Genomic DNA, 26,349 nt, shown 5'->3' on the forward strand with positions numbered 1-26,349 from the left:
CCTGGAGATTATAAATGCATGTCAACAAAGCTTCACTTAATTTCATTTTCAAGTTAAGAAAATATATCAACCTGAAAAATATTTAAACCTCAACTTGTCATGGGGATGAACACTAAAGTAAAACTTAAAAAATGTTTTGTAATTGTTTATTTTAGCATCTTACTTTCATTTCTTATTTACTAAATTACTTTTGTGGTGCTCTAGTCTACAAAATTTGCCATTTTAGTCCGAAAAAAGTTTTCTCTTGCAATTTTGGTCCTTATTTGATGTTCTTGAGCATTTTTGTAACTATTCCTAGTAAAATGACTCTTGTTCCATGATTTTTGCAAATTTGGTCCTAAAAAGATTTCTACTGCAACTTTGGTCCTTATTTCAGGTTCTTGTAATGTTTTTTTGGTGCATATTCCACGTAAAATGACTATATTTGATCCTTGATTATAGCTAACTTTTTCTATTATGGTCCCATAACATACTTATTGTACATGGAACAGCCGAACATGGACCAAAAAAAACATTACATAAACCTCTAATAAGGACAAAAACCGCAAGAGAATTTTTTGGGACCAAAACTAATAAAAAAAATCAGCTATACTCAGGGACCACTTATATCACAACAATCTGCCGTCAAATACGTTCTTATTAGTGGATCCTATTTTCAAATAAAATTGTTTTACATTTAGATATGACAATTGCGTATTCTTTTCAAAGTAGAATGTTGTAATAAGAAAAAATCAAAGTACGTTGTGATTTAATGCCTTCAACCTAAAAAACAAGACAAAATAAGGAAAGCAACTGACCTTCAATTGGGCATTCTGCAGAATGCGTGGTACCCGTAGGAATTGGATTATTGGGCATCGAATGTGCTTGACCAGCTGGTATCAACATTCTGATCTAACAATTTTTAATAAGAAATAGAATTAATACGATGATTTAAAATGATGCTACTTGTTTTAAAAAACAGTACCTGAAGATTAAGATCAATATAGGCAAGTATTATAGGTTGGGGTTCCATATCTATTGGGACCATAGAAAGATTATCTTTTATTGCGGGCCCACGAAGCTTTACAAGCTCATATAAAAGAGTTTTCACCATGCGGAAAGGCCTCTCCTCGGTTCCCGCTCTATAAATAAATAGTTAGAATAGCAAAAATAAGGAATATATTTTATTAATTTAAGTAAATTTCTATCATGGGTAACAAAATGTACAATAATAAATATATATAATACTTATAAGAAATAAAGTAGATTGTCTATATTCTGTATATTTCCTTATTGACAAAAAGTAAAGTACGTTGCTATTTTCTGTATATTTCCTTAGGATAATACAAACCTCCTTCTGATTTCTTCCACCCCGAGTTCTTCCAAGTATACATGAATGCTTTGGAGAATGCGGTCAATGTTGACCTCATCTATGGTATTTTCAAGAGCCTTCATCAATGCGAAGAAAAGATGGTAAGTGTATAATTTACAATGTTTCTAGTAACGAAAAGAGTAAATTATATATTTGGTCCCTGAATACAACTGATTTTATCAAATTTAGTCCCAAAAAGTTTTCCCATGCAAATTTTGTTCCTTATTTGAGATTTTTCTAACGTTTTAGTTCCCTATTTCAAGTAAAATGAATATATTTTTTGGACCAAAAGTAGTCATTTCACTTTGAACATGGAGCAAAAATGTTACAAGAACCCCAAATAAGGACCACAATTGCAAGTATTAACTTTTAGGGACCAAAACTAAAAAAAGTAGCCATACTCAGAGACCAAAAATGAAATTAACTCTAAAGGAAAAGAACACTAACGTTTGTAAGTTTGATCAAGCATTTGACTACCAACTCAGAGAAGTTGATACTTCTTGTAGCAAAAGACTCATTTGAGGGATCCCCTTGTGGTTTTAGGAGACTAATGAGTATCACGAATGACAAAGTCCGCTCTGCAGTATCCTGCATTTACAAAAAAGTCAATACACAGTTGAAAGTAGAGTAAATTACATTTTTGGTCCCTATGTATAGCCGATATTTAAAATTTTGGTCCCAAAAAGTTCTCTTGCAGTTTGGTCCTTTTTTGAGGTCCTTATAATGTTTTTTGGTCACCATCTGATCCAAGTAAAATGACTATCTTTGGTCCATGAATTTTTACAATTTTCGTCCAAAAAATAGTCATTTTACTTGAAACGGGATCAAATATGTTTACAAAAACCTCAAATAACAACCAAAATTGAGAGAGAAATCCTTTTGGGACGAAAACTAAAAAAACAACTATACTCAAGGATCAAAAATGTAGTTTACACTTGCAAATATGTACATGAGTTCAGTAGGGGCACATATGAAAATTCACCAATATCTTGAGCACTAAAACATTTAATGCTTTCAGAAGTTGACTACCATTATCCATCCTTGGAACCCTTTCATATAAAAGCCAAAGCAAAAGCTTCGTAATCAGATTCTCAAGTGTTCTCTCGCTGACCACATGAGCAAGTCTTTTATTTTGAAATATCTGCGAAATATATATAAAAAAACAAAAACACAATCCCGTAAACTTAAAGTAAATTATATTTTTGGTCACTGGGTTATAGCTGATTTTTGCAATTTTGATCCTTATCTGAGTTTTTATTGACGTTTTTAGTCCATGATCAGTTATGCTCAGGGACCAAGAATACTTATTTTACTTAGAACAAGGACCACCAACATTACAAGAACCTCAAATGAGGACTGAAACTGCAAAAGAAATCTTTTTACAACCAAAATTGCAAAAATCAGCTATACTCAAGGGCCAAAACTGTAATTTACTTTAAACTTAACGTAAAAGGATCAGAGAAGAAATGTAAAGAAAATGACACCATTTCACCTGCATGAGTGTGTTAAGAACATATTTACAAGGCCTAGAAGATTCACCCATCAAGCTGAAGTCAAAAGTGATTGCCACCTGGCAAAAAAAAACATATGTTAAAAACACACATTTTCAACAAGAAATGAGATCAAATTTACCTTATATGCTAAACAACAAACAATTCTGTCAGCATCTTTGGCTAAATCATCCATTAAATTGCCTTCGGGGTCATTGGTTGCGGTTTCCAATTCTTGGCATAAAATTTTCATACCTTCCACAGCCTGCAAATCAACAATTTAAAGTATAAAAAATTTACAAAAGTTATAGAAAATGTAAAGAAGTTGAATTCACACCTCATCAGGAGAGCAATATGTAACGATATCTAGAGCCGTATTGAGGGATTTTAGTTGTTTGGTTATCTGCAAGATGATGATCAAAGGTTCATTAAGGTGGTATTGGTATGGTGTAATTGAATAAGGAATGGAATGAAGCATTACGGCTGAATGGAAAAATCATCTTTGGTTGCTACATCGGAATGTAATGTGATTCCGGCTTACATTCCATGGGAGGGTTGTTTTTATTTTCATTCCTTGATGAAATAGAACGATATAGCATAGCTATATATTAGTTGTATTTTTATAATCTTCAAGAAAAGTAATATTTTCATTAAAAACTATAACTTTAATATATACTATTTTTTTTTTGTTATTTTTACATTATAAATTTATTCTAGGATTTCATGGTATTTACCTTTTTCTTGTAAACAAATTTTTATTGTGATATATATTTTTTAGTTTGAAATACAAAGAGTATATATTACTTTTCTTTATTTATCAATTTTATTTCATTTAGTTTTGTAAATTGTACATAAAAAAACATTATCTTTGAATGATCTATTTCATTCCTTCAAGTCAACCAAACATGATAATGGAATGTAAAGATCCATTCCATTACTTTGTGATTCCATTACCTCAACGTAATGATTATCGAGCAAAAATCCAACAAGGTCACCACACACAGTTCTTGTTCTGTTATTTCTAGAACGCAAACCTTCCATGATATATGGGAATGTTTTAGAAGCAGAATAACAATATATCATCTGCTTCATTAGTTCCCGCATTTTTTCTAGCACTTTCTCATTTTCATGACCACTCTGCATAACAAATTAAGAATAGAGCTGATATTAATATCATCAAATATCCACCATAATATAAGTTTTAAGCATGTATAGGTTCAGAATAACCTTTTCAATCAAACAAGGAAGAAGAATGGAGGCTTCAGATTCATTCATGGTGTAGTTCTCATTCCTCAATGTGTCAAATAGCTCTGGGAGGAATTCCAGTACCTTAATTATAACCATGTTTCAAAAAAATATATAAGTTTTTATACGAACTCTTGTTATGGAAAGGTTTATTCATCAAAATAATCAAAGGGGTGTGTGAGTAAACTTTTGAATTTGTTGGAGGGCTTAGCATTTTTATTATTAACTAATTAAAGGATCCAATGTCATTCTTAAAAGTTTTCTACATAAAACGAGGGAATGATAGGGAGTTCACCTTAAGTAGACAAGACGTGTTGGATTCACAGATTCGCAAAACAAACCACTTTAATAGTATATCTAAAACTTCAATTATCTCCTTGGTTATTGAAGGAAGTTCCTGTGTATAGAATATAAATATATACAAATGTGAGTGAAATTAAACAAAAAATTAAACTTCTCAAATATTATTTAAATAGAAAACGTACCTTCTGAAGCATCTCAATCCCATCAACTTGTTTTTTGAAGTCCGTGCTCAAAAGCTGTGTGTGCAAATCCTCCCTCAAGTACTTCATCAGATCATTCTGTAAGGCATTTAATTAATTTTCTAAGATTTCAAATACAACCAAAACAATGTCATTATATATAGCAACCTCAAGATCTTGAATATGCTCTAATCGCAACTCTTCAAATTTAAACCTAAGAGCCACACTTCTCTCCCGTTTATCCTGCAAGTAAATAAAATTGTATGATTCTTATTTATTTTCCAATTAACATATAACATTTATGGAACTTAGAGGATAGTACCTTATTAGAGTCCTTGACATTTAGCAAAGCTTGAGGTTCTGGCTTTGAGTCCTTTGTTGAATCCACTTTCTTCAATACAGAGTAGAAACAATAAATCTGATATCTATTTTATAAATTAAAATGAGCAAGTTAAAAAAGATGTATCATACCGAAGATACAACTTTGCTTCCATGTTTTGATCCATGGCCATTAGACTTTCCAACCTTTTTTTTCACTGCTTGCCAACTTGAGCCTGTTTTTGTAGCATCATGTATTTCTGAATGAAGATAAATACATAAGCTCATCAACCTCAAAAAAGGAAAGTAACAACTAAAAGGCGACTAAATGCAACATGATTTAATTTATTTGTGTATTCCTACTTTCATTTTCTTTATTACAGTATTATAATTTCAACATTTTGTTATGCATCATACTTGATAAGTCTGCAAGTTAATAGATAATAAGTATTATATATTCTAGGAGGTTATTTTGTTTCCATTTTTAATTTTGGTAATTAGGATCTTTTATTATTTGAGTCGATTTTAGAGTCTTTGTTTCCTGATTTGAGTCTTTTGTTTATCCCTATTTAAAGGGTAGTCATTCATGAAATAAAATAGGCTGGAATTTGAAAACAATCAATAGAGTAATATTAGGTTAATAGCTTAGTTTAGTCTCCTGCAAACAGGAGGCTAGGTTACAGGGGAGTTCATGGATTTTTCAAGCACTAGCACTGGTCCTATCACGAGGTCTAGCTCCCGGGTCATAACAAATTTGGTATCAGAGCCGCTCGTGATGTCGACACAACACGAAGAGTTGATGAAGAATTCGGAAGCGTTCATGATCCAACAAACACAAAGCAACAATGATTTGAAGACAAGTACCAATGATTTAAAAGTGGCTATGACAGCCTTGCAGACCAAGCAAGCAGCGATGGAAGAGAGATTTCAAATCCTAACCCAAAACAAATCCAACAGACAAGAAGAAGAAGATGAGAGCGTGGACAAGATGTTCGAGTCTGATAGATTTGATGACCCATCGGAACAGGTGTGTGGAAGAGGACGTGGCGCCACCTTTGGTGCCAATCCAAACAGTAAGTTTTCGTACCAAGGAGGCTTGGCTAGAAGAGGTAAGGGTTTGATCCAGGAAGGAGCAGGAAGAGGATCAAGCAAGGCTTTTGAATAATGGCGGACAGGTGAACCCCAACCTTTCAAGCACCATTGGGAATCCATAAAACCAGAAGGGTCAAACAGAAAGGATTAGGGGGCACCAAAAGACTCGGAGGAGACAGAAGATACGGGATACCTTGGGGGAAGAGTACCAAGATTCACCAAGATGGAGTTTCCTACATATGATGGGAAGGGTAATCCAGTCGAGTGGCTTCAAAGATGTGAAGACTTCTTTGAAGAACAACAGACCCTGCTGAAGCTTGGGTTAGACAGGCCACCTTTTCACTACAAGGTCGAGCTAGTGGGTGGTATCATAACCTGCGAAGAATAAAGACTCGCTTGAATTGGTTCGAGTTCTCAGAAGAGTGCAAAATCAGATTTGGACCCCCGATGAGCATGAACCCGTTAGGCGAGTTAACTCGATTAAGGCAAATAGGTATGACCGAGGACTATTGTGAAGGCTTTGAGTTGCTGCTGGGGCGAACGAAAGGTGTGACTCCGGAGCAAAGTGTTTGGCATTTTTGTGCAGGTTTGACTAATGCTATCCGTTATGAAGTAAAGTTTGCTAGACCCACCACACTATACTATGCTATGAACCTAGCCAGACAGATTGAGTTCAAACTCATGGAGGAGGGACGACCAAGGAGTTTTGGAGCACCTCTATTAACTGGGAATCAACCCTCGGCAGGAAGCAAAAACCGAGAGTCAGCAGGTGGTGAAGCCAGAACAGTGAAATCTGATGTGCGGAACCCAACTTTGAAATGGCTTACGGCTACAGAGATGGCGGAAAGGCGAGCAAAAGGATTATGCTTTAACTGTGATGAGATGTTCTCGATCGGCCATAAGTGTGCGAAACTGTTTGGTATCATGTTGGAGGATGAAGAAGATGTTACTTGGGATGATCGTATTGTTTTGACCCACGCGTACCCAGATTTTGAGCTTGCGGACAAGCTCAATGCAAAGGAAGGGAGTAATGTTATGCATCATACTTGATAAGCCTGCAAGTTAATAGATAATAAGTATTTTATATTCTAGGAAGTTATCTTGTTTCAGTTTTTAATTTTGGTAATTAAGATCTTTTATTATTTGAGTCGATTTTAAAGTCTTTGTTTCCTGATGAGTCTTTTGTTTATCCCTATTTAAAGGGTAGTCATTCATGAAATAAGATAGGCTGGAATTTGAAAACAATCAATAGAGTAATATTAGGTTAATAGCTTAGTTTGGTCTCCTGCAAACAAACAGGAGGCTAGGTTACAGGGGAGTTCACGGCTTTTTCAAGCACTAGCACTGGTCCTGTCACGAGGTCTAGATCCCGAGTCATAACACTTTTTTCTTATTAAAGCAGTGTATTTTGTAAGATCTGGCCAATTATAACATTATACTTTCAAAACTACTTATTATGACATTATAATTTGAAAACTTTACCTTATTTATATCAGTAAAAAATTGTTTTGTATTTGGATGTCATTGACACAATTGGGTAAGGTTCTCAACGTAGAATGTTGTAGCTAGGGTTGTTCACAATTTTGATAAAACCAAATTGTCCAATTCTGCGATTTGGATTGGACTGTATCGTATGCATATTCGGATTTTTGGATTGGTTTGAATCAAAACCAAATTATTATTTTGGATTGTTGTGGTTACTAAAATGAGAAATGGATATTCGAGAAAAACTGAATAACAATTTCTTATTCATTTGTTTGAACTTTTTATATTTAATATATATCTTTAACCATTTATTAATATGTTGGAGTTGGTTTTTTAATTATATTAGAGTCAATAATAAATATATGATGGATACTTTTACAATTTGTTTAATTTTAGAGTTATGATGGAAATTGTTGTATTGATTGAATACTTTGTGACAAATCAAGCTTGTTAATGTTCAACTAGTTATATACTTTTTGGAATGTCTCGACTTTTGAACTATATACTATATTTGGTAAAAAAATGAGCCAAATTGTGAAAACCGATCCAACTTGGGATCGAATTGATCCATTCAAACAAAGACCCTTAGCTTTAATAAGGAAAATGGAAGTAGGATGCCATAATTAACAAATCAATGGAAGTATGGTGCTATTCATTGCATTTAAACCATATACAAAGTCATACCTGGAATTGGACCATATGACTTCAACCGTTCAAGAACAATTGTCAAAGCAGGTCCTTGGATATCTTGTACATTTTTCATGACCTAAAGTGGATAAAAAATTGGTTATTGAAAAATAAAATAATTAACAAAAAGATCAAAACATGAAGACTACATACCATTTCCGCTCCACAAACTCTCACTAGTTCTCCAAAAAATGTTTCTGCTGCTTTACGAACATCCACGGACTTGTCCTGATGACAAACATAGATTACTCAATGATGTCTTGAGTGAAAATTTCATATTAACAAATGAATATAATATTTCTAAATGATTTAAATGTCATAAATGGGTCACTAACTATTTTATATGTTCAAAAATACCATGGCTTGAAAAGGTACTTTCAGAAGGTAAGCAACTATGCTCACAAAATACCCTTATTTTAATGGTATTTCTAAAAAAAATTCAGTTGCTTACCTTCTCATACTACTTTTCAAAAACAAGATTAAATTATATTTTTGGTCCCTGGGTACAACTGATTTTTGCAATTTTCGTCATTATTTGAGGTTCTTGTAACGTTTTTTGGTCCTTGTTCCATTTAAATTAACTACTTTTGGTCCTCGATTATAGCTAGTTTTTGCAATTTTGGTCCCAAAAATATAGACATTTTACTTTGAGCAGTGGCCAAAATCATTACAAAAACTTCAATAAGCTCACAAGAGAAATTTTTTTGGGATGATATATTAAACATGAGTATTACATAGGGACCAAAAATACAACTTACACTCAAAACAACAACAATAGTTTGTAAGTATTAGACTAGGCGATGTTAATTATAAGTATATAGTTAGAGGGCTAAATGTGTAGCTTAGAGGCTTATATATACTTATGTAATTATCATTCAGAATATACAATACATACACTACGCATATCAGTATCAGAGCCAGCCGAATACCTCACAAAATCCTAAAATCTGCCGCCGCCCTCTGCCATCAGAATAACTGTTCACAAAGATACTGTTCACGAAGGTACTGTTCACGCCCTCTTCAGCCTCCTGATCAGCGTCACCTTCTGCTACCTCTACAATGACTCTCACACTTTTTTCTTCTAAAGATAAAACAACACACAACTCTCACAAATTTGGATTTACTCTATCTCCTACAAACTATGGCCACTGGAAAGCCATGATTCAACCTTTTTTCCTCACCAGTAGCTTATTCGGCTATATCGATGGCACAATTCCTCAGTCCACTACCACAATACCATCAGCAGAAAAAAATGTTGCAGCCATTCCTAACCTTAGTTACTTGATCTAGCTATCAAATGATGCCCACGTCAAAATATTACTCATGTCCACGATTTCTAAGGCTGCCTTTTAACATGTACAAGGTACAACTTCTCGTGATCTCTGGCTTTCTTTGGAACGAGCATATGCCCCACATACATCCTCCAGAGAATATACTCACAAGATACAGCTTCTTAAAATCGATATGAAAGGTGATGAGACCTCTACCGCCTACCTTACCAGAGCGCGCAGGAGTACTCTGTTGCATTAGAAAACATCGGTAAACCAATAGATGAACAAGATCTGGTGATGCTCGTGATTTCAGGGTTGCAAGAAGAATACTCTAGCCTTAAGTCCACCTTACTTGGCGTGGAGAAACCTATCGCCTTTTCAGATTTGATGGACTGCTAGCTGATCATGATTACTTACTCCGAAAGAATACTCCATGTCCACCACTTGTTCAGGCCTTTACAGCTACCACATCGAACCGTTTGTCTTCGATTTCTCCGGACATTGTATAGTCTCTTCAACAGTTGATGGCTCAATTAGGCTCAACATTTAACCAAACACACCACAGGCTCTCTATTCCAACCCCAACCGAACAAGTAACAACAATTCAAATCTTAGTCGAGGTAACTACAACAATCGGGGTCGTGGAGGACGTGGAGGCAACTACAACAGTAATCGATATCGATCTCAAGGTGATGGAAATCGTAGGGCCTCAAATCAAAACATGGTGTATGAAACTTGCAATAGGTGCGCCATTGCACATGTTCCCATCTCAATGACCCAACCAAGACCCTTCCACTATTCGGATGAAGCAACCATCTGCCATTTATGCAGATTATCAGTCTAAGCTTCCACATCATGGTTCCCAGACACATGTAGACACAGGTTCCAACAGTCACGTTGCACCAGATCTTAACGGATTCGATACTACTGAGCCATACTACGGAGAAGACAACCTTCATGTCAGCAACGGTAAGGGCTTACCCATTCTGCACATTGGATCAAAACGTGTTTATTCTCCTCACAAAACCTTTTCTCTAAACAAAATTTTTGATGTTCCTGATATCAAAAAACACCTTTGTGTTCAACAATTTTGTCTCAATAATAATGTTTTTTTTTTAGTTTCAGTCTTCCTTTTTTGATGTGAAGGACGAGGACACACAAACTACCTCCTCACGGGACCAAGTAACAGTGGTCTCTATACCCTTCGTCTTCCTACCTTTCAGTCGCTGTTTAAAGTTGTTTTTTCTTTTGTCCGAGCTTCCTCCAGCATTTGGCATCAAAGATTAGGGCATCCTCATCCTCATCTTCTTCGATTTATGCTATCTAAGTTTAATTTATTCGTTTCGAATAATAGTTCAAGTTGTCCATGTAATTCCTGTTTTATTGGAAAATCTTCAAACTTTCATTTACTTCCCATCAAATAATAAAAGTTCTCATGTTTTGGACTTATTTTTTTATGATGTGTGGGGTCCTGCTCCTGTTACCTCTTCTGATGGTCACAATTATTTCTTACTTTGTGTTGATCACTGTACTCATTTTCACATGGCTTTTTTTATTAAAACGAAAATATAATGTTTATGCCCCCTTTAAACAATTTTTGATAACTGTTGAACGTTAATTCAACACTAAGCTAAGACATGTTCAAACTAACTAGGGAGGCGAGTTTCACAATCTCTCCTCTTTTTTCTCCTGTCTTTGCATCATTCACAGTCTCTCCTGTCCTCACACAAGTGAACAAAACGGGATAGTTTAGAGACGCCATCGTCACGTCCTCGAAATTGGTCTCACCTTACTAGCCCAATCCAATGTCCCTAAACGTTTTTGGAACCTCGCATTTGAAACCGTTATCTACCTCATAAATCGAATGCCTTCCCGAACCACAACCGGTATCTCCCCTTTTGAACTTCTCTTCAAACGCAAACCTGACTTCTCCTTCCTTCGTGTTTTTGGATGTCAATTTTATCCCCATCTTCGTCCTTACAATTCTCACAAAATGGACTTCTAATATACTCCTTGTGTCTTTTTAGGTAATAGCACCTCCCACCACGGTTGTCGGTGTCTTGATCCTTTCTCTGATCGCATCTACATAGCTCAACATGTTCGCTTCAATGAACATGTTTTTCCGTTCCACTCTACTCCTCCTCCTCCTCCTCCAACACCCGTTTCCATCAACCTATATGTATCCTCTTACCCTGAACCTTCCCAAATCCCACCTTCCTCTCTAACTCCAAATAACTCTAATGATCTGCCACAACATACCACATCTCCCCCCCTCAGATATTCCATCCAAACCTGAACCCGAACCCCCCATTCATACGTAATCGTCAACATTCCTCTTTAAACACTACTGACCAACCCCACTCTTCCTCCTTTGAGTCATTCCAATGAGCCACTTCCGCTACCATCCTGCCGACCCCACAACTGCCGGCGTCTGACCCACCAAATAACTCAAATGATCTGCCACAACATACCACATCTCCGTCCTCGGATATTCCATCCGAACCCAAACCCCCATTCATATGTATCATCGTCAACATTCCTCTTCGAACACTACTGACCAACCTCACTCTTCCGCCTTTGAGTCATTCCAACGAGCCACTTCCGCTACCGCCCCGCCAACTCTACAACCGCCGCCGTTCGACCCACCAACATCCACCACCCATCGACCTCGCCCTGCTCATTTACGACAACAACCCAAACAAACCAAACCTTTCTCACATGAATCATTTCACACAACTACTACTTCCTCCGTTCCTGAACCTACCTCCTTTTCCGTTGCTAACAAGCATCCTCATTGGCATCAAGCTATGGCTGAGGAATACTCGGCTCTATTAAGAAATGGTACATGGACCTTGGTTCCTCCTATGTTTGGGTCCAATGTAGTCGACTGTAAATGAGTGTACAAAGTGAAACGTGATCAGACAGTGGCTATTACATGCTACAAAGCTCGTCTCGTAACAAAAGGTTTCAATCAACAATCCGATATCGACTACACCGAGACATTTAGCCCGGTAGTTAAATGTACCACAATCCGTGTTGCTTTATCTCTTGTTGTCACACAAAAGTGGTCTCTCCGACAGTTAGATATTCAAAACGCTTTTCTTCACGGTGACTTTAAAAGAGATGGTTTACTTAGAGAAACCACCTAGTTTTATCGATCCACAGAAACCAACCAGATCATGTTTGTCTTCTTCACAAGTCCCTATACGGACTCAAGCAGGCGTCACGGTCTTGGTTTCAACGACTTTCATCCGCCCTACTCACCTTGGGCTTTTGCGGATCGAAAACTGATCTCCCATTGTTTATTTATTGCACTAACGATATTCTTTTATACATGTTAGTTTATGTTGATGACACCATCATAACAGGGAACAATTCTGGTGCCATTGATCACTTTGTCCACAGTCTCGACAAGTCCTTTGCGGTTCAAGACATGGGTCCACTAACCTATTTCTTAGGTATTGAAGTTCAGCGACATGGCTGCGGTCTACTTTTCTCACAATGCAAGTATATTCTGGATCTAGTAGAACGTGCCAATTTCTCTACCCAAATCGGTTCCATCTCCAATTACCACCATGGCAAACCTAGCCCTAGATGATAGCCCTTCCTTTCACGATCCGATACAATATCGTCAGCTAGTGGGCGCCTTATAGTTGTCACCCTCTCAAGACCCGACATTACTTATGTAGTTAATAAAGTGTGCCAGTTTATGCATGCTCATGCTCGTACTAAAAATCACTGGAAAGCAGTGAAACACATTTTGCGTTACCTTAATGGCACTGCTGATCATGGCCTTCGGTTCTCACATCAGTCTGATGCCGTCCTACACGCCTACACCGATGTTGCTTTTAATTCATTTAGTGCCTTCTCCGATGTTGATTGGGCTGGTTGCACGGATGACCATCGATCCACTGGAGGATTTGCTATCTATCTTGGCTATAATTTAGTTTCGTGGTCCGCACGGAAACAAAAGGTTGTCTCGCGGTCCTCCATTGAGTCTGAGTACAAAGCCCTGGCTGATACAGTTGCTGAACTGACATGGTTGTCTTGCGGTCCTCATGCCCGAACAAAACATGTAGAACTTGATTTTCACTTTGCCAGGGAGAAGGTTGGTCAAGGGAGATTGTCTGTTCAATTCATCTCAACACAAGATCAGATAGCAGATGTTTTTACAAAGCCTCTAGCCGTTGAGAGATTCTTGTTTATGAAGTCCAAGCTAAGAGTCGGAGACCGCCCTTAGCTTGAGGGGGAATATTAGACTAGGCGATATTAATTATAAGTATATAGTTAGAGGGCTGAATGTGTAACTTAGAGGCATATATATACTCGTGTAATTATCATTGAGAATATACAATACATACACAATTCATACCAGATTATTAGTAAGAAAAAAAAATAGCTTGTAACCCATTTATGATACTAACCCTTTCTTAAAAAAATAATTAAATACCGTCATAGCAATAGCAACTGGTCTCAGCAAACTAATGGCATCAAGAAACTCTGCTAATCCTGTAAGTTTTCTACATAACCAATCAAAAAGATCCTTCCGTCCTTCGACACCAAGTTTAGCATCAGTCAAACAAGTAGCAATATATGGTATCTAAAAAGAAACCAAGAGTCAAAAGGTAATAACATAAAATAAGGAAAAAATAAAACATGCAGGACACTGACCATTTTATCGAGGTGAGTAACAGCAACCCAAGAATCCAAAGTTGCCAATGTACATTCTCTCATTTGCTTTTTGTTGTCACTGAGACATTTCAAAACATCTGATAAAATTCCCTAAAAAAATATCAAAAATCGGTTGCTTTTAGAGTTGCAATTTGAAACTATGGAGTATATATAGATGGAATATTGGAAGGCATATTTAATGGACCTTGCTTGACTTATCAACTGCGGGTCCCATAGCAGATGCAAGACCACTTATACAGGTCAAAGTAGCCATGGTTATATTTTTGTTGCTGTCATATAGCCGACCTCGAAGAGCCCCAAACAATTCCACTATTAAAAAAAAAGATGACACAAGATAGTGAAAAAACATGGAACATGGTCCACCAATGCAAATCATTACCATATTACCAGTTCCATTAGGCTGAATACGTTTGTTGGCTTCTTCCACGATTTTATTTACTGCTTCAATAGATTGCAAACGAACCTTCACTCAATTAATAACCAATAATCTTAGAATGATTCAAGTATGGATTTTTCATGCTTCACTAATTAGTAAAACAATAAAATTAAAATTCTCACTTTCCAATTAGAACTCTCGAATTCTTTAAGAAAGGCTGGTGGTATCTTTGAACTAATGTCCTCACGTGGCAAACCATCCAAACCACCACCAGACACTGATGATGATGCAGCATCTGATGCCTTGACAGTCTTCTTTGGTTTTGTGCCTGCACCCTGCAAGAAAAAGTACTTGAATGTTAAAGATAACCACAAACTATCTGAGATTTTTTTTATTGAGTTACGTATGTTCAAATTGTATTAAAAATAGATCACTAGACATTAAATAAAAATTCAGTGTTGACATAACATGTTGTAGCAGGTATAACAGGTTTTATGCCTACGTGGCATAACTTTTAATGACATAGAATGGCAACATACTATTTGAAATTTGTTCATGAATTCATTAAAGTTCTAATTGGGTCTAATAGACACTTAAACATCAAACTTTGTTACAATGTTGGCAACCGGACCTTATATAGAAGTTTGTAACCGGTATCCATGCCAATGTGGCATCCAGTGTGGCTCCTACGTGGCAAACTAGTTTCTATTTCTATTTTATATTTTATCTATCTTTTACTACCTCCGTCCCAAATTAATAGTCTACTTTTGACTTTTAAAGTCTTTTTTTCTTAAATTTTGACCTTAAATATTTATGTGTTTGATAGATAATACTTGATGCAAAATATATGAATGGATTGTATTTTAAATATTTTTTCATTGTTATAAGTTTTATCAAGTAATATACAACACAAATAAAAATAGTTAAGGTCAAAGTTGAAGAAAAAAGACTTCAAAACTAAAAAGTGGACTATCAATTTGGGACGGAGGGAGTATTTTATAGTAACTTAACACAATTTAAGTTGGACTTATTTCTGGAAATGATTTTTACCTGAATGGAGTGTATTCAACAATTTCATCTTTGTTTGTTTGGAAGAAATTATATAAGAAAAATCAAACCCAAAGATAAAAAAAAAAAAAAAAACGAGGTGTTTATTTTTTGTTGAATGGACACAATATGTTTATTTACTGGGGTTTGATTTATTTTCTTGGATGACTTTCCAAACAAACTAAGATGAAATAGAAAATATACTCCCTCCGTCCCAAAATTATTGTCCACCTTACTATTTTAGTTTGTCCCAAAATTATTGTCCACTACCAAAAGTAGATATACACTTTTACCATATTATCCCTAACATTTAATAAAGTAAACTTGAATAATTACAAACGCACATTTCTCATTGGTTTTAGAAAAGGGCAAGAGGGTCATTTTACTCAAAAAGACAAAACTAATGATTGTTTTTCTTAATCTATGTGTTTTTTGTCTGTGGACAATAATTTTGGGATGGAGGGAGTAGTTAAAAACTAATTTGCCACGTACAAGCCAAGCTGGCATGCATACTGGTTACATGAGGTCGGATTGCCAACATTGTAACAAAACTTGATGTTTAGGGCTTTATTAGAACCAATTAAAAATCTGATGACTAAATGTACACTTCTCAAATATTTTGTTGTAATTATGTCATTTAAAAAAATGTTATGTTGGCATAAAAGAGAGTGGAGACTCCCAAAGTATATAGACAACTATAGGACGCCAACGTGGGATACACTAAAAGACAATAGTTAGGTTGCAAATATTGATTTTCTTTTTATGCTTAGTGATCTATAACTGAACACAATTAGAACTTAGATGGTCGAATGAGAAAATCTCAGATAGTTTGTTACCTATTTAAGTCATTAAAACTATGTTTGGTAGACTAGCTGATAGACGAAAAGTTGGCTGCTGATAAAAAAACATTTGCTAAAACTAGCTGATAAGCTAGCTAAAATATGTAAAATGACATAAAAGAGCATACATAAGATAGAGTTTTTTTATAATTAATAAATGATATATTTGGGAGAATTTTGAAAAAGCTCAATAAGCTCGTTGAAACGCCATTCTGTGTAGCTTTTTAAAAAGCTAGGATATAATTTACATTTTTGTTTGCCAAGCATGACAACCTAAAGAAAATCGAAAAATAAGCTAGCTTATAAACTAGTTGTGGCGTGCCAAACATAGCCTAAGAACCCAAATAGCCAAAAACAATAAAAAAACACGGACAAACCTCAAATGGATTTTTTTGACACTCTGCCTCAACTGCAGTAAGGAGGGAAGGCTTGACATCTGAAAAGAATGCTTTAATATCTGCAGACAAGTATGCATCAGTGACTGTAATTGTGTAATAAAAAAATATGACAGAAAAATAAGTAAGAACACATACCAGGACCAACAAATTTGTGTAATGCACCAATAAGTTTAATGGTAGCATTTCTAGTAGCAGATGCACTTGATTGTAAGCCAATATTTTTGCAAAAATCAATTACATCCTTCAATTTAAGATGTGCGACACCAAAGTCTTCAACTGCAGAAACCATCCACAACAACAGGCCCTCACTAATCTTAGGGTTCTTCTGCTCTTTCATTATCTTGAACATCTACAAAGAATATGGAATATAACTTCATTGTTAGTTAAACTAAAGGGCTCGTTCTTTTTTTATTAAATCATATATGGGTGAAGTGGTAGAATAGGTAATGATGTCTGTATTTATAGTGTTGTACACATAAAGATTGTTCCTTTTTTGGACTGAATGAACTGTCTGAATCTAGTAAGACTATTTTACCCTTCTATGTATAACTGATGGTAAAAAACAAATGATTGTGTATCTAAAAATTGTTACAAATCAAAGTTTAGTTTCTATAAATTATGATACAAATCATAATATGATTAGTAACTTCAATTGAACATGATAAAGAAAATCATAATATTATAGAATTTTTTAAGCCGAACATAATAATTAAGAACTGTTTTAATTCGTTCTATTTTAAACGAAACATAAATTGATCTATCATTGGATAAATAGTTTATGTTTTTCAATTATGTCAATTGTATTATTCTTATTAAACATTAATCAAATTGTATTATATAAATTAGTAAGTTAGTAACAATTATGATGTTTAACATTTTCTCATCAAGTTGGTAAAATTAATAACAGTTGTGAGGTGGAAACAAGAATAACGGCAAATAGGTAAAGGTTAGTGTCTTAATAAATTAAGCCGCACATTAAGTCATTTTGTCCACATTAAGTCAAAAAGAATTACATGCTTAAACCCTTAAGCTCATTAAGTCAAAAAAAAAAAAAAAAAAAAAACTCCGACGCATAAATTAGCACAATTCGATACACTTACCCTTTCAAAAATAAAACCTGGGCCCACCGCCTCAGAGAAAGTTGTTAGACATTTCATAGCTTGAGTGCGTGTCTTAATATCGGCCAATCTTTCATAAAGCCCTGTAGACATGTGGCAAAGCTATAGCATGATTTGTATATATTTGCAAATAACTGTTATCAGTAAAAGTTCACATAAGTGATCTTTTTACCTCCTATGCAAAGTACAACACACTTTTTTGAGAACTTTGATGCAGTAGAAGCTATATGGTTGACAACTTCAATCACCAGTTGCTGGACCTGCAATTTCCAATCCAAAACAACATATCATAAACTCCATAATATATTAATCATGTTTTTTCATCAAAACTTCAAGTACCTTTATGTGTTTATCACTCCAACCAGGAACAACACAGAGTAGACGGATTAAAATCTCAACTGACTTGTCAAGTTGCTGGAGTGCTTCAACTTCTTGTTTGAATGAATTAAGTGCTGCAAAAAAGAACATCATAAATCAGAATGTTACATTTTTTCATATTTAATTTATGAAAATGAGTAAAACAAGAAACCTTCAGATCGTTTTTGCCATGCATTGCTTTTCAAATCAGCAATAGTTTGTGCTTGAATCAGAGATTCTAATCTAGTTTCAATCTCTTCAAGACTCATTTCACCTGGCTGCAATTAACAAGCCCAACATGGTATTTGACTAAGTCAAAGATCTTGTGTTTGTGTGTGTGTGTGTGTTTGTGTTTGTGTAAGTAACTAACTCACCTCAACATCTTCAGGTTGACCAGATGTTTTGGTTTGACTTTGACTTGGTCCATCTGCTTTCTTGCTAGCACCTGTTTTTCCCGAAGCCACCTTCTTACCGGTAGGCTTGAAAGTGGTAGAGAAAATTATAAATTGGGAAGTAAAGATTTTCAAAGAATAAAAAGATAAAAATAAATAATAAGTATGATGGATTATAGGTGAAACTCACAGCAGCAGGAGCAGGATTTTTCCCACTAAGCATGCTTGCAGCTGACTTTTTAACAACAGTTCCATCAGAAGCCTGCAAGTATATATATCACATTACTCTTAAATAAGTGTTACTTGAACATATTATTAAACAATATTAACAATAAATAAAGATTGAAGTGATGAAAAAATAAAACACACCTGGGCAGATGATACAGTTCCACCTGAGGGTCCTACAGTTGAAGCACCAGATCCAGAAATACCAATCATTTCTGAGAGCTTCTTTCGTCTGATATCATCAAGTTTTTCCAATGACTTCTCCAAAGGCCTCATTCCAACCATCTAAAAAGAGGAAACAAGCAAGTGATATTATTTACAGTTTTACCCCCACAATATTACTAGCTTGTCAGTATGATGATGATGGTATAAGTACCTTTCCTATTGATGCCAAAACTGAAAATGCAGCATCCCTCACTTCAGGTGTTCCATCGTTCAGACACTACAAACCCAAATAAGTTCTGTCTGAATAACTAAAAGCAAATAAAGTGGTTGAAAAACATAAAAGGATGTCACCCCACTATGTAATAACAGCATAACTTATGTTACAACATTTTTTATATACAATAATAACGTGTTTTAATTTTTGTTTGTATTAGTCAATTAATTATCTTTTGTTATTTTACGTAATTGTCAAGATAATATATCATATCAACAAAGTTTCATTAGCGTATTGCTGTATTCCTATTTCAAGTCTTAAATTTTTTTAGGTGGTGTAAATAAACACTTCAAAACTCACAAAGAAAGAAACTCTATAAAGATTTATTAATTGAATGTAAATAAACCGAAGTTCCTTTTATTGATTTATAGAATTATGTAAAATTATACAAAAAGGTAACACGTAACAATTTCTAGTTTTATTGATTTACTGGTTAAAGTTCATAAAAGAGTTGAGCTTGCTAGGTGGAACAAAACTGAAAGTTGGGTATTAGTCAAATACGGTCAAACTGGTAAACAAGTTGCCTTTTACCTTTTTGACACGAATAGATCAAAAATGAAACTTGAGTGCTAAAATCTCTTAACAGTTTACAGTATCTAGGTAGATAAAACCTGAAACTTGGTTACTATGTGATGGCATTAACTGTAAAAACTAAAGACAAATAAAATGGTGGAAAACCTATATCAAAAGTCCACCTATTTGACTAACCTCCATGCAAATTGGAACATAGTCCTTGTGCACTTTCAGAATAGTAGCCTTGTTGCTCGTTTCAACACAATTTGCTACCCAATTCAATGTTAGTGAACGCACATGTGGAACTTTATTTTTGACAGCTGTTTTAACGTCTGTTGTAAAGCCATTTATTAGGACACTAATAGAATTTCAAAATGAAAAAAAAAAAAAAAAAAAAAAAAAAAATCAAATTAAAAATAAATAAATAAAGCCTACCTTCAACAATATCAGCAAGAGTCAAACATTTAGCCTTGTGCATTGCTTTGAGAGTATGAGAGAGTGCCTCGGCCATGGTAGGCTTTTTCTCTTTTAGTTTTTCCTATAAGTCACAACTTGTTAACTAAAATTGAAGTCAAAGTAAGTGATAGCAAAAGGAAACTACTTGAATGTAATAAAAAGGGATAGGCACCATTACAAAAAACATGATACAATGTAGACTTACGAGTAAAATAGGCAACAGGAAGCGTGAACTTGCAGAAAAATGTGTTCTTAAGCCCGATGCAAGATTCCCAATTGCCTGGACTGCTTCTACTGATACAGCAAGATTTACATCCATAACAAGCTGCATAGAGAATAGAAATTTCCTTATTTGTAAAGTAATATACCAGAAATGTCATCTCTTTTCAAAGAAGAAGCTTCATGAATTGTTTTTGCTGCTTATTTATATATTCTCCATCTAAAGTCTAAACTAGAAGATTTAGTATATATGCAGTGTCAATCCAACACACGTCCTTTTATTAACTATTGTTGCATTTTTAAGTTCTTCTTCCATGATAAGTACCCCTATTTCTTTCCATCACATACATTTAATTTTTACCGGACTTGATTCTAATGATCGGTTTGTTCGATTAGCTTTGATACCCAAAAAAATCTCTTGAAAAAGGGGTTGTTTGGTATGATGGAATAGAATCATAAAAAATAGGATGAACAACTTAATGGAACGGCATTACATACGATTATATCGGTAAAAGTACGCATATAAATAGATTTCATTTCATTTTAAATACATAACATGTGTTAAAATAGTAAAAAAAAAAAAAAAAAAAGTTTATTTCTCATTTAAAAAAATTGCTTACCTAAACAAAAGATAAAATAACATTAATTACCATGAAATCTTAAAAGGGAAAATGTCATTATAGTACAATAAACTTATGTCTATGGCTCGATTTAGTCACTAAAGTTTTTTTTTATGCAATATGTCATTAAACTTATAACTTACCTTCTATTAAGTCACGTTCGTTAGTCTTTAACAGATCATCACTTAACCAGTTATTCTAAATTAGATGAATGGTCCCTATGGTTTCAGTTTTTTTCGTGTTTCGTCCAGATCACCATGGCTTGTCTCGAGGATGAGTTTCGTGGTGTGTGCCTTTTCTCCTTTGTACCGGACCCCACCGGCTATAATTCACATAGTTGCGGTTCCGACCAACCTAAAACCTTCCTTCTCTTGGAATCGGATAGTTATCGCTTTTAGCAGTATTTGCAGTGTACATCATCAACTCGACTTCATTGCTATAATTCTCGTATTGCCCTTGCATTAACTCAACTGGGGATACACACAATTGGATCTCACTCTATGCACCGTTTATAGAACTCTCAGCTTCAGCTACAATGTTTGAGTTTGACCCTAATTTTTCCCCGTTACTAGCTGTAATATTTTTTTCACAAGCGGTGTGGCGGTGGCTACGACAGTTCTAGATGGAAAGTTTATATCTACGGAATTTGAGTTTTTGGATTTTTTTTCATTTTCCGAAAAGGAGTCGAGGTCAATTTTGGCGATTAGTAAATCTTGGGATTCGGGATTCCTTGTGTGCAAGTCATAGCCAGTGGTGTTTCATCTTGAAAACTATCGGGGAAGAACTTGTTTGGGACTGTTCTTTTGGTTTCGGGATCATATTTTCTAATGATAGAGTTGTTGCTTCGTTTTCATCTTCAATCGTTTTAAAAACTCGTCTTTTTGTGAATGAAGAGCACAAGTGTTTGCTTTTTTGGCCTGCCAACATCAACCTAATGATCAGAAGTTTTGGTTTGTTTACTAAATCGTCGAGGTTCCCTTCCTAATGCTGGTTTAACCAATCATAGATTATAGGAATTGGAATGCCGAATTGATTTTGGGATTCCTAATTGAAAATGATGTAGATGAAGGATTACACACCATGAAACTCATCCTCGTGACGATCCATTGTGATCTGGACGAAAAACGAAAGAACATGAAACCATAAGGACTATCATGTAATTTAGAATAACTTGTTAATGCGAGATCAGTTAAAAACTAATGAAAATGATTTAATAGACAGGTAAATTGTAAGTTTAAATAAATTGTTATTGTTATTTTAAATTATTTAAATAAAAATGATTTGTAATTATAATATATCATTTTATTCCATCAAGGAATAAAAAACACCCATTACCAATGGAATGAAAATCTTCCCAAGAGAAGGAATCAAATTCCCATCGGTGATTGTGGTGTCGCCATATCATTTTGGTGTTTCAAGAATTAACACAAGTGCTAGAGGGTCCATTCTATGATCTAGTACAAGTTAGGTGGAACAGAGTGCACACTTGTATAAGGCGATTTTGATCCGAGCACGAAGAAAGTTGGGGATCTAGGGGTGGAAACCTTTGGAGTAGAAGCGAGTAATGTGAGTATAAATACACATTCTACTCCACATTTTGACATACCTAAGATTTCGAGCAACTCGCATACAGAACTTGTGCTTGCTTAATTTCTTGTGCCTAACAGTTTATGTGTTTTTTTTGTAAGGTTATCTTACGAAATTATTTGCAGATTCACAGGCACACATGGAGCAACTAGAATTTGAAGAGAACTGATTACATGATCCTCAACTATCCAAATGATTTGATTGTCAATAAATCCCTATTTCACCCCATAAATTCCAACAATTCCATGAGGAATGCTCCATTTCATTCCTACGTGGCAAACAAACACAAGTGTTTTCATTCTGTCGTTTTGTTCGTAATTATGGCCTTATCGCTCGCCCTTTTACGAATCTCACCAAGAAAGACGGATTTATATGGACCGATGAAGCTTTTACTGCCTTTAATTAATGCACTCAAGCAAGCCTTGGTTTCGGCTCCAGTACTTCAGCTCCCTGATTTCTCTTCACCGTTTACTGTTGAATGTGATGCTTCATCGGATGGAGTGGGAGCCATTTTGACTCAATCTGACCATTTGGTGATACCTTATTGCTTGGATATAGCTGACATTCAAAAGGGATTAACCCACGACCCGTACACCAGTAATTAATATTTTAGCAGCGCTCGTGAAAGATTCCTCTTCAGTTCCTGGTTATTCACTCGCGGGTCAACAACTCCTATATAAAGGGCGTTTGGTCATATATACCTGATTATGGGAGACCGCGAAGTACACTTTTGCCATGCAACACCTACAGGAGGTCATGGTGGGTTTCTAAAAACACTAAAACGGGTTTCTTCTCAATACTATATATAGGCCTCAATTAAGTAAAGATGTTCGAACTTTTGTTCAGCGATGTCTTATTGCCAACAAAACAAATACGAAACCTTATCCCCAGCAGGGCTGCTGAGCGTATATGGGAGGATATCTCATTTGATTTCATGGTGGGACTGCCTCCTTCGCACAAGTTTGACACAATTTTAGTAGTAATTGATTGGCTGAGCAAGTATGCACACTTCCTTCCTTTATCTCATCCTTTTACAGCCAAAAGTGTTGCTACCCTTTTCTGCAAAGAATTAGTCCGTCTGCATGGTTTTCCCCGCTCCATTGTATGTTATTTTTTTAAGCAACTTCTGGCAGGAGCTCTTTCGGTTATGTCAAACTAAACTCAAAATGAGTACGTGAGGTGCATGGCACTTGGAGCTAGAAAGAGGGCATTCTCTTGTGTTAATTTTAGTGGATTGATGGTTCTTTGTTCCAATATGAAAGGAATAGTCATTGTAGAACTCCAATCTTAAAATATCAGGTTGTAATGATTTGTCCTTGGTAATAAAGATTCACAAATTAAGCAGCCTAAATAATTTATTCAATTGGATCAAAAGATTGTTGTTCATAATACCTTCTTAAGTGCACGGCATACTTCTATAAAATCTCCAGGAGCAATCCTCTTTGCCGACGCAAGCTTATTCAATCCCTCAACAGCATTTTTCCGCTCCAACCATTTGCTAGATTTCTGGAAAAGAGAAAGTAATAAAGAATTAATCTAAAAATAATAATAAAATATGGACATGGATGCTAATTCTTATAAAGCAGGGAGAAGGAGCACTTACCACATCTTTCCAAAACTTTGACTTCTCCAATGGTGTTAAGATATCAACAGGGTCAACAAGTTCATACTCATCAATTTCCTCAGGAACTGGTACACAATTTCAACTCGTTAAAAAGAAATAATTTTTTTAAAAACAAACCAACAATTCAATAAATATAGCTGTTTGTTTCATTAGATTCATCACATACTCTCGGCAGCAGATTCTTCACCAGCTGGGCCAGAGCCTACAACTTCCTGTTCTAATTCCTTGTCTTGCTCAGATCTGGCAACAAGTAGAGAATATATTCATAGTTATTATTGTCAATATAAAAAAAAATATATTAATTACTAAATAACACAATAAATTTGTGTAGGCAACTTAAGAAACGAGTCACAAACCTTATTTTCCGTGTAGGCTTTGCAGCCCCCGTAGCATTAACAAGCTCAGCCTCCAACTCTTTTTTCTTTAAAAAGTTTGAAAAAACAAATATGAGTTTTTTAAACGAATTAAACATGTGTAAATCATTCATCAACATACCATTGTATCCCGCATTTTCTCAAACAGTATGGATTTAACATTGTCTCTACCAATCCAACGACAAAGCTCAAGTGTTAACCCTTTAGATGAAGCACGGACATTTTGATCTTGATGATCAAAGAGTTCCGGAAGCATCTTCAATATTCTCTTTGGTGGCACAACTTTTGAACCAAATTCACTTGTATTTGGAATGCCAAGCAAGATTTTAATTTTGTAATTGATAAACAAATAGAAACTAACAACGTAACTCAGTTGCAAACCTTAAAGCTTGAAACATCACATCTATGGCAGGAACAACAGCTTTAGCAACTTTGTTTTTTATCGCTTTCTCCATAACATCCTATCAACAAACATTCCAATAACAAAAATAGCAACATTTACCTAAGATTACACTATTTTTGTCAATTTTGGTGCAAAAAATGGTGTTATGTGTTGGAGATGATTTAATAGAGGGGCCAAACTCATATAAACCGAAAAAAACAAGATTCCACATTCCTACCTCATAAGATAAACATCAAATTCAAAATAACTATTTGTCATCAAACTTACAAGGAATGCATCCACAGCCTCCAATTCCACCCAAAGCATAAACACCATTTGTGCCTTCTCCACTGTTTTTGGCCTCCCAGTAAGACATTTTGCCACAATTGCATCACAAACTTCCTTGGCATACCTACAAAACCAAATTATAACTACTCTTGTGTCTTTGAAATGGAAGAAGTTAAACATATTGAATGAAATCTTAAAAACATTTATGAAAATTTTACACTTCAGAAGACTGGTCGTATAGAAACATCCAGCTTCTCGTGCATGGAGTGTTGTTAACGTAGGTAATACAACTTATCAAAATCAAAGAGGAAACAAAATGGGTTAAACCTTCCAGCATCAGCATCCGCGGCTTTTAAGTAAGCAATTAGGGCATCAAGCGCCTTATCTTGTACAGGAGCATTCGAATCAGCAATGGTTTTCTTAAAGTAACGTCCTGATCAAACCCCATAAAGAATCAACAAAAAAGGCAATATTTGATATGCATTACATGATCGAGGTTAAAAAAGAGCGAACTTTGGATCTACGATGATCAAGGGAAAAAAAACATAATGAGAAGCGAAACTGACTAACCCAATTCACGGATGCGATTATCTTTAGGATCAGTGATAGAGTCGCAGAGGGCGGCAAGGTCAATGTTGGCATCGTTACGCACCTTCCAGTTCTTGTGTAACAATCGAGCCTCCCATGGCAATTTCTTGGCATCTTTCAGCAACTTCTCCTCTTCCGACATTGTAACAAATTATATATACGTATAAATATGTATACAAATGCGTGTATCTATATACAAAAGACGATCAAATGGAAGTCTGTAAATTGTAGTGTGTGGGAAGAAGAACAATAACGTTTTTGTCCTTGTCTTTCTCCCCCGATTTGAAAACGAAGAAACATGGAGATTTGGGGGGGAATGTCGGGAAAGGGATGAACTTTGAGTTTTACGAATTGGTGTGCGTCGGGTGACGTAAGACCGTTAGAGGTACACATA

General features: G+C 35.3%; 1 protein-coding gene and 1 pseudogene across 1 annotated transcript; both read right to left on the reverse strand.

Annotated features, from left to right (window-relative positions):
- Positions 1-26,349, reverse strand: LOC145064084 (protein MOR1-like). Its single transcript, XM_079011600.1, has 45 exons — positions 25,938-26,349; positions 25,695-25,800; positions 25,368-25,491; positions 25,079-25,158; positions 24,819-24,996; positions 24,680-24,744; positions 24,490-24,563; positions 24,303-24,388; positions 24,092-24,205; positions 20,479-20,598; positions 20,253-20,355; positions 20,013-20,149; positions 19,242-19,307; positions 19,010-19,150; positions 18,831-18,902; positions 18,623-18,727; positions 18,421-18,526; positions 18,231-18,343; positions 18,064-18,151; positions 17,874-17,974; positions 16,909-17,122; positions 16,753-16,832; positions 14,672-14,824; positions 14,501-14,576; positions 14,298-14,422; positions 14,093-14,203; positions 13,872-14,021; positions 8,304-8,378; positions 8,148-8,229; positions 5,040-5,146; positions 4,891-4,959; positions 4,737-4,811; positions 4,572-4,667; positions 4,382-4,483; positions 4,069-4,170; positions 3,796-3,978; positions 3,179-3,244; positions 2,984-3,106; positions 2,844-2,921; positions 2,334-2,492; positions 1,799-1,939; positions 1,331-1,428; positions 965-1,121; positions 798-891; positions 1-71 (listed from the first exon to the last, which is right to left on the reverse strand). The coding sequence occupies exons 1-45, from the start codon at positions 26,095-26,097 to the stop codon at positions 67-69; spliced, it is 4,860 nt and encodes a 1,619-aa protein (XP_078867726.1). The 5' UTR covers positions 26,098-26,349; the 3' UTR covers positions 1-66.
- On the reverse strand, positions 21,467-23,210 carry LOC145061834 (uncharacterized; annotated as a pseudogene).

This window comes from Lactuca serriola, chromosome 7 (genome assembly GCF_051521515.1).
Source record: "Lactuca serriola cultivar US96UC23 chromosome 7, Lser_US96UC23_V15, whole genome shotgun sequence".
NCBI lineage: Eukaryota > Viridiplantae > Streptophyta > Magnoliopsida > Asterales > Asteraceae > Lactuca > Lactuca serriola.